This window comes from Vulpes lagopus, chromosome 1 (genome assembly GCF_018345385.1).
Source record: "Vulpes lagopus strain Blue_001 chromosome 1, ASM1834538v1, whole genome shotgun sequence".
NCBI classification, from domain to species: domain Eukaryota; kingdom Metazoa; phylum Chordata; class Mammalia; order Carnivora; family Canidae; genus Vulpes; species Vulpes lagopus.
This window is the reverse complement of record NC_054824.1, coordinates 170,417,425-170,433,819: the sequence shown is the minus strand read 5'-3', so window position 1 is coordinate 170,433,819 and position 16,395 is coordinate 170,417,425. Positions and strand designations below refer to the sequence as shown.

Sequence of the window (16,395 nt, the reverse complement as noted above, 5' to 3'; positions counted from 1 at the left end):
CCACCAGTGCGCTCCCTTCGTTTTCTATTTTTATTGCCTGAAATCCACCTGATGGTGTCTAGTCTTTATTGCATTTTTCAGGAGCCCCAGTATTTGAGACTTTGAGATTATTTTGTTTGACCCAAGAAGTCAGGCCTCGTTGCCTTTGGGAGAGGAAGGGGAAAAGTTTGTTCCTGTGGTTATTTTTTTGTACCACAAATAGGGAAAAGAAATGTTGCCTGTAACCACACACACATAACTTGGCTTCTTTGGTCAACACTCTTCCATTCCAGAGTGTGTCTGACACTGTAGTGCTTTTAAATGATAGATGCAGCTTTCGCCTCAAACGGGATTTTGGTATATACTTCAGACAGGTGACGTTCCGCACTGGGTAAGGTTCCTTGGAAAAGTAAAAGATTTCATCTCAAGCTTCAGTGCTGTATGTTGAAACATTAAGATGTGGTTAAAGGCTGAGCTTCAGGTCATACAAACATAGGTTCACATCTGGGCTTCACTTCTTACCAGCTTTCGGTTAGCTTTCCGAGCCACATGAAACCACAATTTTCTTGCTTACAGAATAGGGATAACAGTTACCTTGTATATTGTAAAGATTAAGTCTGGTAGCATATACACTTGGTGTATATCATAAACTTCGAAAACAGTAATTATAATTATTATAAGTCAAGGTAATCCAAGGAGATTGGATTCTTTCTTTCCCCAAAACAACCCATTAGGTACAACTTTCTGACTCAGTCTTGAATTGAGGAGGGTAAGTGGGGGAGAGGAAAGGGAATGTTTTTATTTTAAAAGATGTTAATTTTCAGATGCCAAACTGCTTAAGCATAAACCAGAGCCTTCTACTGCACTCTTCACCACCAGCGGTCTGAGACGTAGGTGGCAAACATAGTAGAAAATGGGGTAGAAAGAAGCAAACGCAGTCTTTAAAACTCATGGTATTATATTTCACTGTGTGTGTACCTGCTTCGCTTGCTAGGTGTCTTCACCTCCTTGAGCAACTGATCCGTCTTTCTATTCTCCAATAGTGTCCAGAGAGAGTGTTCAATAAATGATGTTTGTTGATTACACAGAAATGACAGCGGCACCATCAAGAAAACATGTGTTTTGAGCTGCTTTTCCAAGAATGGAAATGGATTTGCTTTGATCCATTCATGTGACCAGAGGCATACTTCGTGAGGGTTAGAAGTAGAATACATGACCACTGAGTCTTTCAGGAGGGAACAAGAGGCCTTGTCTTTGGTCAGCCCCTTACTTACTTAAACCAACCCAGTTAGTGACCAAATGAGTCCAAGAACTGATGAGAGAAGCTTAAAAGAGTATGAGAGGAAGAAGAAGGAGAAGCAGCTAACTGGTTCGCCCCCAGAAACCCAGACTGTACTTTTAGAGAAGTTAAAAGGAGGACTGCCTGTTCCATTCAGTTAGATGTGCTGTGTCTGCTGCCCTCTGTTCTCTTCCCCCTTTTTCCCTTAAATTGCCACTCGCCCCCATTTTCCACCCTCTCCATTGAAGAGCATTAGCATGCTTGAACCGTAAACTGTTCCATCTCTTGGTACACCCACTACCAAACCCAATGGGGCGTGAGGAGGGGGGGTCCTGTTACGTGTGCTTTGAAGTCAGGTTGTTCTCTCTTAGAGTAGGGTAGATATGTCCAACAGGTGTGTGGACTGGGAGAGCAGTATTATAGGTACAAACTTTTGTTCTAACCTGCAGAATAGGCTAGGGACTAAAGGCATCTCTCTAGTGTTGTTCGGTCACCTGTAATAAAGGCCTTGTCTTGGGTGGGCTTTATCTATGAGCTCTTCTCTCAGTTTCTTCTCTCTCTTCTAAAGGACCGATTCTCACTTGCAAGCTGTAAATTTCTTAATCTGGTGATCTGGAAATGCCTTCCCAGGGCCTGTGTGGTTGTCTTGCACTCACCGTAGACAAGATTTGGAGTAAGGCTCAAACATAACCAAACCTTCAACCATAACTGGCAGTTGGGGAAGTGGAGTTTTCCCTATATTCGAATGATTTCAATAAGCATTCAACAAAACTCTTAACTCAGATTCAAGAAACATAGCTGAGACCAAGACTTGAGGAACACCCTGGAAACCCAACCCAGAATTGTAAACTGTTCTTTTTTTTTTTTTTTTAAATTAAGCCAACATCAGTTCCTTCCCAAAGAATACACCATAGTATAATCTTAAAACAAGAAGAACAATACAAACAGCCTTGGAAATTGATGTCATGAATCTTAAATTTTGGGGGAGAAGTTACTGTTGGCCAAGCTTTCCAGTTTCATTCTACATAATTAAAGAAGGACAGACCAGGTGTTAGCTCAATTCAGTACTGAACACTGAATACAGAAGAATTGTTCTTTATATCTGTTCTGGTTGTTTGACTTTCTCCCATCCAAATACTAACCAGGCCTGGCCTTCCTTAGCTTCCCAGATCCGATGAGATGGGGTGTGTCCAGGGTGGTATGGCCCTAGACTGACTGACTGATATTCTTAAGCGCAGGTTAGGAAATCAGAAGTTCAAGTCTCAGCTATTGGTCCTTCAGCCTAATTCTAGGTTTATTGAAGGCCCCCTGTAATCACTGTAATACAGGGAACACTCTATTTCCCAAAGCTCGTATTATGACCAAGGTTTTGGGTCTGTTTGAGCCCTACTCCAAATCTTGACTCAAATAGGAACCTGGGGAGCTGGGAGGAATTAAGTTCATCTTAGCTAACATGGGGAAATAAGTCCCGCTGAGAAAATTAAAGCTGTGCACTTCTAGAAATAATCTGCACATCATTCTGAAAGATGAGGAGGCTGAGGCATCTATAACCTGTAGCAGCTTGCTGAAGTCACCTTAGGGCAGTATTTCACAGCCCAATGCACTTCCCAGGTGTAACTCCCTTGAGAGCCTTTTGTGTTTCCCTTCCTCCAGTCTCTGCAGGCTGCTGTGGGTGCATCCTGGGCCACCACTTCCACAACACTGCAGTCCCTCTCATACCCACTGTGGAAAGGGCTCAGTGAGGGGACCAGCCATCTACCTCTGAATCCTACATTGTGGCTTGCCCAGGGCCTTTGACCTAGTGGACATTCAATATACTCTTTGTGAAGAACTAGGGCGGGGGGGGGATACTTTATGTCAGGTTCTTTTTAAAGGAATCTTTGGAGATCGTTTTGCATATTTAATCATCTGTCCCCAGTTTCATTATTTTGTGAATCTGAGATTTTTCATCGATAAATCTTATTCCTTATCCTCAATACTTGTATGGATCTCTCTTTGTTCTCTAGATTGATGGAACATTAGTGAAGCTTTATTTTTTAAAAACTTAGGAAATTTAGCATTGTGGTAAAAAAAAAAAATTGCTTGGACCAGAGTGTGTCCCTTCGTGGGTAGTTTTCCCAGAGATATCCTCAACTGGTTCCACAGCCCTGCCTTCCTCACCCTCTGTCCGATTAGTTGATTTGAATCCCTGTTTATTTCATGTTCACGTGCCAAATTTTAATGGGAAACAAACAACCCTGGGATATGTCCTCTGGATGCTTGCTTGGGCAATACTTAGAGTTAGTTCCGTATTTTTCCTGACCTCCTTTCCCCTCCCCCCAACCTCTTTCAAACCAGTTGGAGGAGACTTGTTTACCAGGTTGGAGAGCCAGAGTCCTGGCCCCGGGCTGTGGGATCGTAGCGCCCTCTGGTGTAATTTTGTGAGACTCTCCCCCAAGTTTAAACGTGGGAATTCTATTTCCCCTGGCCTGCAAGGGGAGGGCCTCTGTGTTGTATCTAAAATACAGTAAATTAATAATATGCAAGTCTATTACCTACACTGGATATCTAAGAGACACTATGTTGGAAGTATCAATTTATTACCAGATGTTTGTTTATTACTATGAAATTAGGCTTCAGATGACTAGGAAAGAGCAGCTTGAGTGCTTTGTGCTTTTTCCTCATCTCCCACCAGTGATGTCCCCCAATAAGAGTATTTGAAGAGTCTAGAACCCAAGAGTTAAGGGTGGAATGGCAAAGGTCAGAGAACATGTTACAAACAAGTCTTATCCTCAGTCCTCACTAGGATATGAGCCGAGAAATTTAAGATTCAGCCAGGAGTCTGCCAGACTCACTCCCAGGGGTGCCTGGGGTGGGGACATTGGGTGGTGGGCAGAAAGACATAGATGCACCCTTTAGGGGACATCTCAAGTATTTCTACTGTGCCACCTGTTCCAGCTGGGCCTTCTGGGTAACCATTTTTTTCTTCCTTTCTCCCTTTTTTTCTTTTCTCGTTTTTAAAACAATTTCAATTTGAGGATCACTTCCCTCACCATTGCTATTAGCAAAGTCACTCTGGCCCAGAGGACACAGTCACCAGCTTGAGTCAGACACAACTGTACTCAAATTCCTGTCTTGCCTCGTACCAGCTAAGGCTTGGGTAAGTCAGCCTGCTGAGTCTCAGTTTTCTGGAAGTTCCTTATAGAAATACTTTTGAGGATTAAAAAGCAATAACAGAGTAAACAATTTAGAAATAGGTTGGTGGATTTTGTTATCCCAGGAACGAGGAAGACAGCTGGCCTATTACTAAGGAGATGACTCAGGTTTTAGGACTATTGGTGTTTCCCAGAGGTTCATAGAACATTGGACCCATCCTGAAACACAGAAGGACCAAGGTTAGGGACACCTGGGTGGCTCACTGGTTAGGCGTCTGCCTTTGGCTCAGGGCATGATCCTGGAGTCTCTGGATCGAGTCCCACATCGGGCTCCCTGCATGGAGCCTGCTTCTCCCTCTGCCTATGTCCCTCTCTCTCTCTCTCTGTGTGTGTGTGTGTGTGTGTGTGTGTGTGTCCCTCATGAATACATAAATAAATAAAATCTTTAAAAAAAAAAAAAAGGACCAAGGGTAGGCAGAGATTCTGGAAGCAAATAAGCTTTTATTAAGCATCACCTATGCTATATATTTGGTGCACATATAGGAAATTATGTAACTTGGATATGGCAAAGTCCTTATCCTTTAGGAGTCAATGCTTTAGGTGGGAGGAAAAACCTACCCAGAAAGAAATGATTTCAGAGACAGTACAAAGCACAATGTATCAGCTGTATGAACAACTTAACAAAACGGGTTTCATATAAGTTCTTAAGAGTTCCAGAACAAAGGAGTCAGTAAAAATTCTTGGAGAAGGCCTCCTTGGGGGTGCTCAGTGGGGTGAGGATGAAGGTGGGTTTTATGCTGCATACCAAATACCATGGTAAAAATGTGATTGTCTGATGGCTTTCTGTGAGATGCAAAGGAGTGATATTTGCAAAGACCCAGGATTCCATCCAGAAAGTGACATGTGTGAAGGTGGTGGTAGTGGTGAAACAGAAAAGCTTTGACTGGAATAGGAGCAATAAAATATGAAGTAGAAGTACTGAGCGTTTGAATTCTATATTTGAATTCTGCACATTTGAAATGTTAGTATACTTAAGCATTAATAAAGTCTCACTTTATTAATTTGGATTTGATATGAAAGCAGTCCTTAAAAGTGGGAAGGAAGCATAAAAAGCATACTTTCAACCAGTATGAATTAATTATAAACTCTGTTTCTATTACTTCCACAGGGTGGTGCAACTTTGGTGAGCAAACTGAAGTACCTACTTATCTTTATCAGGATAAGACTTGAATGATTACAGTTTTGAATTGTGAGAAATCATTATACTCTCAGGTAAAAGGCAATCACTTGTGCCTGGAGAAGTAGCCAGGGACAGCATGACTCCTGGACTCTGCTCTCCTCTCTTTGAAGGCCTCCCTTCTATTACATCTTCTGCCCCCCATTGCTCTTCTTGCACCCTTACCTACCCACCCTGGTGCCCTCCCCACCGCTCCATGAGTCCCATCAGCAACTCTTTCTCAGGCTCCTCTCTCCTCATCTCCTCAGCAAGTAGACATTCAAGGGGAGGAGATGTACCAGTAGATGGAGATCAGCTGCTCTCCTTCATGGCCATTACCTTCACTGGAGACCAAAAAGGGTGCAGTGCTCATGTCTGAGAGAACCTGCAAGGAGGCAGATGGGTGGACAGTGTGCCAGGCATTCTAGGCCCTGTGTCAGGAAGAGCTCTTTGAAAGGAGAAGAGCCTGCTCATCTTTCTCTGACTGCTCCACTTCCTGCAGCAATTTGTACAGAGGTCCTACTGTGCCCTTGTGATATGGAGCTTCTTTGGATCCCATCAGCTTCAAGCTGGGGCAGTGACAACGATGCCAGAGGGCAGAGAGGCCATAGATTCCCAGCAGACACAAGGCATTGATCATCACATGCCAACAGAAGAAGGTGGTGACGAACATGATGTCACTGATGTCATCATCCTGCCATGGGTAGCCAGTGACTGGCCTGTACAGAATAAAGCCAGCCTGCATCAGCCAAGAGCCCATCATCAGAAACAGAAAAGCCTCAATCAGCAAGAGTTGAAATGTGTCGGGAGTCCACAGCTCTATAGTCAACACCAGCATCAATAGGAACACCACCAAGATGAGCAGATAATGAATCTGAAGCTCTATCCCTGTTGTGTCCTGGACATGTGATACCAACAAGAGCAGGAGCACGTAGAAGGTCAGGACCAGGGTCCCTTTCTCTAGAAGCACACACCTCTGAGGCAGCAAATTCTTGCTCATGACATCTACACAGCCATTGAGGGTGAGGAGGATGAACATGGTGAGATGCTGCCACTCTTTGGGGTACAGAAATCTTGGTGGCAATTGTCTGTTCATCAATACCAACCCTCCTTTAATGCAACTGATCTCATAAGCTATTAAGATGGAGCCAGTCACCATCTTCAGCAAACCTCTGTAGGATATTTTCCACAGCCTGGCCCATCTTCCCTTATTCCTAGGATGGCATGAAGGATCCAGGAGAGAGTCTTTGAATATCACAGCTTTGGAGACTACTATTGCCTGATACAGTCCATATAAGATTAGAAACAGTCCCGGGTACACATGACCAATGAAGGTTCCCATTGAACTACAGATCTGTCTAACGAAGAGAGAAGAGCAAAATTTGGGCAAGTCCACACCTTCTGGGGACCCTTCAAGGTCTGGGTTTTGGAAGAATTTGCCTTCCACCAACTTTTATCATCTCACCCCACCTACTGCTCCCCCACATAGGAAATGCTTCTTGAAGTAAGCCTACGTCTTTGGTGGAGTAAAGCCTCATTGTTCCATTCCATTCTGGTACATTAGGAACTAACTGACTTCTGCCAAAGAAGAAGGCTTGTGAATGTGCTTTTAGAGGCTCCTTTCTATGGCCCTTGAGGTACTTCTGTGCACACCTGTCCCTTTTCCCCATGGCTTCCTTCCCCTTGTGCTGCCCAGCACGCAAACAAAGAGAGAGGAGCATGGGATAGGGGAAGGGGTTGCTGTGGTATCCTGAGGTAGCCTGGCCATTCAGACATAATTTTGGTCTAGTTTTAAAGTTCTCTTTCTGAACACATATATTTATAAACATCTGGAGATGTGATCATATAATACATACCTAGCATCTGACTTTTCTATTCTTCTTTTATAGATACATTCTGAAGATCCCCAAGAAATCTCCCTTCACCTCCACCTCTTACTTCTTCACATCTCCATCTGTGCCCTTAACCCCACTTCAATATCTCTACTGGCCAATAAATGGATCAGAAAGGCTACTTTTTGATATTGATTTTCAGGGGTTGTGGTGGTTTTATAGTGTGTCAACCTAACTAAACTTAAGCCATATTTTCCATAATTTCCTTCCTTATGTGGTTCCAGATTGGATTGGCTACAAGAGAGATTTACATGAGAATCTGAAGGTGGAAGTGAAGCAGCAACCTGAGCACACTCTGGAAGTGTTGGGTACCTGCCATTGTAGCTCGTGCATTCTGGTTTTTTTTTTTTTAATATTATTTATTCATGAGAGACACACAGAGAGAGGCAGAGGGAGAAGCAGGCTCCTTGCAGGGAGCACAATGCAGGACTTGATCCCTGGACCCGGGATCAAGACCTGAGCATAAGGCAGGTGCTCAACTGCTGAGCCACCCAGGCTACCTCATGCCTTCTGTTTTTGATCCATTGGCTCACTTCCTTGGCATGGGAAGCAACCAAGCCTATAGCTCTCTTAGCTTCTTTTAGTGTCAGGGCACCAGCTTCTTCTATAAGTCACTTGCCGTTGAAGTATGAGGTGGTGAAAGAAAGACACAGGCTTCATTTTGTTCTCATAGGTTTCTGTCTGTCCTTGCTTTCATGCAGTATACTTCCTGACTGCTGCCACATTGACCTGAAATGACCTCAAGCCTCATCACATAGCCACAGCCTACTATAAACTTTTTCACTACAAATCTGTCAAGGTGTAATATCCATAAGAAATACATATTTCATGTCATTTTGCTCCCATGATTCATGGGATTAAAGTCAAATCCTTAAAATGCAGATACTGTTGAGTGAGTGACTCCAGTGAGCTGGTGTTGGCCATTTGTATTTTAATGTGAATTAGCCCATCAGCTTCATTTATCTGTTAATGCATTTATCTGTTTATGGAAAAAAACTAATGCAGAGAATGGTGGAGAAAAAGGCACAGAGAACGTGAGGCATCCCCGGGGCCCAACATAGTTTTGGGTTTATTGCAGTAGGTACTGAAATAGGAGTTTTCCCAGGTATGACAGTTGTGCTAAGGAAGGAGGAAGTGCATCACTCAGCATGAACCATGCTGACATCACTGTCTTCTGCATAATCATCAGCCTCACAGTACAAGCAATGTCTTGGGGGCAGAGAGGCAGCACCTGTATGCCAACAGCACCCCTAGAGGAGAGGAGGAGAATTTACACCCAGTTTATAGCACTGCTTCTGAGCCCTCACTCCTATCAAAATACCTTTCTCTCAAGTTCACTTAATTCCAGAAAAATCCAATCTCTCTCTGCCCTTAAGGATCACAGTAATCCAGATTGCTTCTTACTATTGAGAGATTCGGTAGGGCTAAGATTTGAGTGTGAAGGCAAGTTGGAAAAATGAAGTTTAATTCTGCTTTATGAAGGAATTTGCTTATTTTATTTTATTTTATTTATTTATTCATGATAGTTACAGAGAGAGAGACAGAGAGGCAGAGACACAGACAGAGGGAGAAGCAGGCTCCATGCAGAGAGCCCGACGTGGGATTCGATCCTGGGTCTCCAGGATCACGCCCCGGGCCAAAGGCAGGCGCCAAACCGCTGCGCCACCCAGGGATCCCGGAATTTGCTTATTTTAAAATTTAGTTTTAGGTTTTTCTTTTTCTTTCTTTCTTTCCTTTTTCCTTTTTTCTTTCTTTTTTTTTTTTTTTAGAGAGAGAGCATGTGAGTGCGGATGTAGGGGCAGTGTAGGGAGACAGAGAGAGAGAGAGTCTTGAGCAGGCTCCATGCCCAGTGTGAAGCCTGTCACAGAGCTTGATCTCAAGACCCTGAGATCATAACCTGAGCTGAAATCAAGAGTCAGACACTTAACCAACTGAACCACCCAGATGCCCCAGATGTTTGGGGCTTTTTTAAATTGATGTAAAAAATCAGGTATATGTATAAGCAAAAAGAACATTAAAAATCATCTTTAATCTTGTAATCTGGAGGTGACCCATCATTGAGGTATAGAAGTGCAATTTTAAGAAGGCAGCATAAGGAAGTGGAAAATGTATCAACCGGAAGTCATAAATCTGGGTTCTAATTCTAGTTCTCCCTTCATTTGCTGTATATCATACCTCTTACCTGAAAAAATTGCGTGTTGAATTTAACTTTCTATTGAAGTGAAAATAAAAGAGCATGAAATGTTGTTGCATAGATGTGAGCATATTTATCTCCTGTTTCTTTCTTTTGGTGAATTATCAAAATGCCTGGAGAGCATGGTAGAGCAGAGAAATGCAAAAGGACAATCTAAGTTACACTTCTGAAGTGAGTCAGGGAGGCGAGGACCCCAGGGATTCTCTTTGTTTTTTTTTTAGATATGTTCTGGGAGAAGCACAGGGTTCATCACTCCTGTAAGTAATAGTAGGGCTGGGCTGGGCAATACATGGTCTGCAGGCCCCAGGGAGCTGTATTTAGTCACTTTGAATATTGCTGCTCATACTTCAAGGCTGTGGTCTGTGTAAGGTGGGGGCAGCAGAGTTCAATCCAGCTCCCACATTCATTTTCCCGCTTGTTTCTGGAAGCTGTGAGCTGGTTGCCAATAGTCAGGGGAGGAGGGAGGTTAGTAGCACTGACCCAAATGGGAAGTTGAAAGTGGCACATATGAGGACAAGTAGCTCCACTTAAGGTCCCATCTGGGATGCTCAGGCCCCCCACCTTGGCCAGACCCCAGCACTACATGTTGTTCATTAAAACATGAACATCCTGATCTCAGGCTTTGAAGATAGGAATCATTCTTCCCAAACCAGACACTGCCCACAGGTAGCCAAGAAGGAAGCCAAAGGTGGTGAATGATTAGCGGAACTGGCAGACAGCTCCAGAGTCTGTGGACGAGTGCCTGGACAGCTGTTTCATGAGGGAAATGCCACTTGACCACAGGAGTCCGTGGAGGTCCTTCATGTCCTGGCTGTTCCACACTGAGATGCCCCTCGAACCTGCCCTTCCACCCCCATTCTCAAGGGGCCTCAGGCATAAACACTGCCATTTGTTTGGCATGAAATGCTAGAATGAGCAAGAAGGTCTTTAGGAATTCAGTAAATAAGAATTTGTTACGGCTGTTGATTCTACTGAGTATAGCAAGGCATATAAAAAAAAGTATATGACATAGTCCTCACCCTCAAAGAGCTTACAATTTAGCTGAAGGCATACACCTCCATATACACACATACAACAGACATTAGAAACTATTTGGACTACTCTGTTCCATGGAAATCAAATATAACATGTAATTTTAAGTTTTTGAAAAGCACATTAACAACAAAATAGTGAAGTTAATATTAACGAGACATTATTTTTACCCAACATTACCAAAGTGTTATTTCAACATGTAATTAATATAAGAATTTTATTTATTTATTTTTTTTTAATTTTTTTTATTTATTTATGATAGTCACAGAGAGAGAGAGAGGGGCAGAGACACAGGCGGAGGGAGAAGCAGGCTCCATGCACCGGGAGCCCGATGTGGGATTCGATCCCGGGTCTCCAGGATCGCGCCCTGGGCCAAAGGCAGGCGCCAAACCGCTGCGCCACCCAGGGATCCCAATATAAGAATTTTAAAAGATGTATGTCAGATTCCTCATTTCATACTAAGTTGTTAAACTCCAGTGTATATTTTATACCTACAGCCCATCTCAGTTCAGATAAGCCACAGTATAAGCGCTCAATATCTGTCTGTGGTTAGCAGCTGCTGTATTGGATTGTGCAGATTTAGATAGTATGAAATGACATGTTGAGCAAATTTTAAAGTTTTAGTGAAAAGAATAGATCATGGAGGAGATAGAAGTTAGGTCAAAAATGGGATCTAGAGAACTACACTATAAACTTCTCAGTAACTGTGTGGCTTTAGTATGGTGCTTTCCAAAAACATCTTTTAATTTACCTCCTTTCTGTTTAGGAGAGATATCCTCATCACCATCATCAACAAAAAATGATTGTAACTCACCTTGCTTCAAGGCAGAAATATAACACAGGAAGAAGGCAAGCCAGAGGCTGGGAACTCAAGCAGAACCACACAGGAAGTGGGTCCACGGAAATATGCACAAGGTCAGAGATAGCCCATTTGTTCATGGGCCAAACTTTCATCTTATTTCAAGTAAGGGTTAGTAAGCCTTGGGGTTTGTCACTGACTTTCCAAAACAAAGCTCACAGAAGATGGAAAACAACATTCTAATTTCTTAGTTTGAAAGGATGTACGTACTGTATTTCTCTTGGCACACCAGCCCATAATTTTCCTCTTTGGATTTTTCCAAAACGTGAGCTTTATATACCTCGTTGCATAATTATGAGTTAGGTTTCACAGTTTATATAATTGATCTCAGGTACTTTTTGACGATCACATTTCAACAGCTGCAAATTTCTTTTTCTTCTGGAAACTTTTGGCAAGGTGGAAGTATATACTCACCTTACCTCTGTTATACCGATTTCTTCCATTATGGCTATGCAGTGAACTTATACTCATGGCTGAGGACAGAACTCAAGCACCCTGAGTCTGTTTATTCATAGATCATTTCTTTTTTTTTTTTTTTTTTGATCATTTCTCTTCTATACCAGAATATGTGTGCCCAAATTAGGAGTTGACCCTTGGTCCCACTTGTTCAGAATTCTTAATCCTGCAATTTGGGAAGCCCATGAAAAGTTTCAAAATTCTCTGTGAGAGACACAGCTATCTGACTACTGAATACTCATGCCCCGCCCGCCCCCCGCCCCCAATGTAGGGTATTGCTGAGACCACACTTCCCAGGCATTGAGTGACTGAATTTGGGCCAGTATAATGTGTGTGGAAGTGATCTACACCACTTCAAGATGAGGATTCTAGAAACATCCACCTATTTTTCACCCTTTCTTTTTTCCATGTCTACTGGCTGAATACAGAGGACTGAGGCACTAGAGAAGGACAAGTCACAAGATGGGAGGAATCACATCGGAAAGACTAGGTAGAAAGCTTATAAGCATGGGAGAAGTAGCCTTCTTTTGTGTTTAGCCCGTAAGATTTAAGGATTTATCGGTTTTAAATCAGTTAGCTAGTATACATTGCCTGCCAAGCCTCCAAGAGGCCCCTGGAAGCTCATGTAAATTCATCACTTGGCCATCAACTTTGATGTTAACAAACTACCAGAAGGGTTCAGCTGATTTCTCCCAACCAGTTCCCTCCTCTGCCTTAGGTATCTCAAAGTCTGGAATTATTCTCATGTGCCCTAAGCCACTATTTCTGGAGCCCAGGAAACTAAGTTCACAAAGGCTGCCTTATAATTATAGAGAACAAAAATACTTGATGGTCCTGAAGCTTCTCATTCTCATTAGGACCCCTGCTTCATTTTGGTTCCAATCTTTCACCAATGGGCCCCTCATCTTAATTAGATACAGTGTTTCCTAATCACTGACCAGTGGACACACTTTCACCCAAAACTAACGCCAGCTATATTAGTTTTCTATTGCTGCATAACACACTAACATAAATTTAGGAATTTAAGTGATACATTTATCATCCCACAGTTTCCCTTGATCAGGAATCCAATATGGGTTTGCTAAGACCTCTGCTTGGAATCTCACCAAGCTGAAATCAAGGTGTTGACTGGGGCTGTGATTCTGATCTGAGGCCCAGAGTTCTCTTGCAAGCTCACTGACCGTTGGCAAAATTCAGCTCCTTGTAGTTTTTAAGACTTGAAGCTACTGTTTTCTTCCTGGCTGTCAGCTAGGACCACTCATAGCATCTAAAGGTTGCTCACAGTTCCTTGCCATGTGACCCCCACAGGAAGATCACAACATGGCTGTTTGCTTTCTTCTAGGCCAAAAGGAGTGCATCTCCTTGATGATTCACCTTCTTCTTCCATAAAAATACCATAAAAGTATTTTTATTTTTAATTTTTATTGAAATTCAACGTGTCAACATATAGTATAACACCCAGTGCTCATCCCATCAAGTGCCCCTCTCAGTGCCCATCACCTGGTCACCCCATCCCATAACCCTCTTCCTCTTCTGAAACTCTTTGTTTCCCAGAGTTAAGGGTCTCCCATGGGTGGCCCCCTCTCTAATTTTCCCCCACTTAAGTTTCCCTCCTTTCCCTTATAGTCCCTTCCACTATTTTTCATATTCTGCCTATGAGTAAAACCATATGATGATTATCCTTCTCTGATTGACTTATTTCATTCAGCATCATACCCTCCAGTTCCATCCACATTGAAGCAAATGGTAGGTATTCATCCTTTCTGATGACAGAGTAATATTCCATTGTGTATATATATATATATATATATATATATATATATATATATCTCACATATTCTTTATCCATTCATCTGTCAAAGGACAGCATGGCTCCTTCCACAGCTTGGCTGTTGTGGACATTGCTGCTATGAATACTGGGGTGCATGTATCCTGGCATTTCACTACATCAGTATCTTTGGGGTAAATACCCAATAGTGTAATTGTTGGGTCATAGGGAAGCTCTATTTTTAACTTCTTGAGGAACCTCCACACTGCTTTCCAGTTTGCATTCCCACCAACAGTGCAAGAAGTTTCCCCTTTCTCCGCATCCTCTCCAACATTTGTTGTTTCCTGTCTTGTTAATTTTAGACATTCTCACTGGTGTGAAGTGGTATCTCATCATGGTTTTGATTTGTATTTCCCTGATGGCAAGTGATGCGGAGCATTTTGTCATGTGCTTGTTGGCCATGTGTAGGTCTTCTTTGGAGAAATGTATGTCCATGTCTTCTGCCCATTTCGTGACTGGATTATTTGTTTCTTGGGTATTGAATTTGATAAGTTCTTTACAGATCTTGGATACTAGCCTTTTATCTGATACATCATTTGTACATCATCTTCTCCTTTTCTGTAGGTTGTCTTTTAGTTTTGTTGACTATTTCCTTCACTGTGCAGAAACTGTTTAACTTGATGAAGTCCCAATAGTTCATGTTTGCTTTTGTTTCCCCTGTCTTCATTCATGTGTCCTGTAGGAAGTTGCTGTGGCCAAGTTCAAAAAGGTTGTTGCCTGTGTTCTCTTCTAGTTTATGGATTCTTGTCTCATATTTAGACCTTTCAACCATTTTGTGTTTATCTTTGTGTATGGTGTAAGAGAATGGTCCAGTTTCATTCTTCTACATGTGACTGCTCAGTTTTCCCAATACTACTTATTGAAGAGACTGTCTTTTGTCCAGCAGATAATCTTTCCTGCTTTGTTGAAGATGATTTGACCATAATGTTGAGGGTCCACTTCTGGGTTCTCTATTCTGTTCCATTGATCTATGTGTCTTTGTGCCAATACAATACTATCTTGATGATCACAGCTTTGCAATACAGCTTGAAGTTAAGCATTGTGATGTCCCCAGCTTTGATGTTCTCTTTCAACATTCCTCTGGCTATTCAGGGTCTTTTCTGGTTTCATAACAAATCTTAAGATTATTTGCTCCAACTCTTGTGAAGACAGTCCATGGTATTTCGATACGGGTTTCATTGAATGTGTAAATTGCTCTGAGTAGAATAGATATTTTCACAATATTTATTCTTCCAATCCATGAGCATGGAATGTTTTTCCATCTCTTTACGTCTTCCTCAATTTCTTTCATAAGTGTTCTGTAATTTTTAGAGTATAGATCCTTTACCTCTTTGGTTAGGTTTATTCCTAGGTATCCTATGGTATTGGATACAGTTGTAAATGGGATTGATTCCTTAATTTCTTTCTTCAGTCTCATTGTTAGTGTATAAAAATACAACTGATTTTGTATCCTGCCATATTACTGAATTGCTGTATGAGTTCTAGCAATCTTAGGGTGGTCTTTTGGGACACACAATATCATGTCATCTGCAAAGAAAGAGAGTTTGATTTCTTTGCCAATTTGAATGCCTTTTATTTCTTTTTGTTGTCTGATTGCTGAGGCTAAGACTTCTAGTACTATGTTGAATAACAGAACATGAGAGACTCCTAACTCTGGGAAATGAACTAGGGGTGGTGGAAGGGGAGGTGGGTGGGGGGTGGGGGGTGACTGGGTGATGGGCACTGAGGAGGGCACTTGATGGGATGAGCACTGGATGTTACTCTATATGTTGTCATATTGAACACCAATAAAAAATTAATTTATATAAAAAAAAACAGTGGTGAGAGTGGACATCCCTGTCGTGTTCCTGATCTTAGGGGAAAGGCTCTCAGTGTTTCCCCATTGAGAATATTTCCTATGGGCTTTCCATAAATAGCTGTTACGATATTGTGAAATATTCCCTCTATCCCTACACTTTGAAGAGTTTTAATAAAAAATGGGTGCTGTATTTTGTCAAATGCCTTCTCTGCCTCTATTGAGAGGATCATATGGTTCTTGTTTTTTCTTATTGATGTGATCTATCACATTGATTGTTTTATGAATGTCGAACCACTCTTGCATCCTAGGGATAAATCCCATTTGGTCGTGGTGAATAATCCTAATGTACTGTTGGATCCTATTGGCTAGAATCTTGGTGAGAATTTTTGCATCTGTATTCATCAGAGGTATTGGTCTGTAATTCTCCTTTTTGGTAGGGTCTTTGGTTTTGGTATCAAGGTAATACTGACCTCATAGAACAAGTTTGGAAGTATTCCCTCCATTTCTATCCTTTGAAACAGCTTTAGTAAAATAATTATTATTTCTTCTTCAAATGTTTGGTAGAATTCCCCTGGGCAGCCATCTGGCCCTGGACTTTTGTGCCTTGGGAGGTTTTTGATGACTACTTCAATATCCTCACTAGCTATTGGCCTGTTAGGTTTTTTAATTCTTCCTGTTTCAGTTTTGGTAACTTGTAGGTTTCCAGGAATGCATCCATTTCTTCCAGA

General features: G+C 42.1%; 1 protein-coding gene across 1 annotated transcript; it reads right to left on the bottom strand.

Moving 5' to 3' along the window:
- Positions 1–6,044: 6,044 nt before the first annotated feature.
- Positions 6,045–7,561, bottom strand: TEDDM1 (transmembrane epididymal protein 1). Its single transcript, XM_041749884.1, has one exon. It carries the CDS (start codon positions 6,948–6,950, stop codon positions 6,045–6,047), a length of 906 nt encoding a protein of 301 aa, XP_041605818.1. The 5' UTR covers positions 6,951–7,561.
- Positions 7,562–16,395: the final 8,834 nt, after the last annotated feature.

What these genes read in the sequence shown, in the direction of transcription:
- TEDDM1 (XM_041749884.1), bottom strand. Translation starts at nt 6,950, where the DNA reads ATGGGAACCTTCATTGGTCATGTGTACCCGGGACTGTTTCTAATCTTA.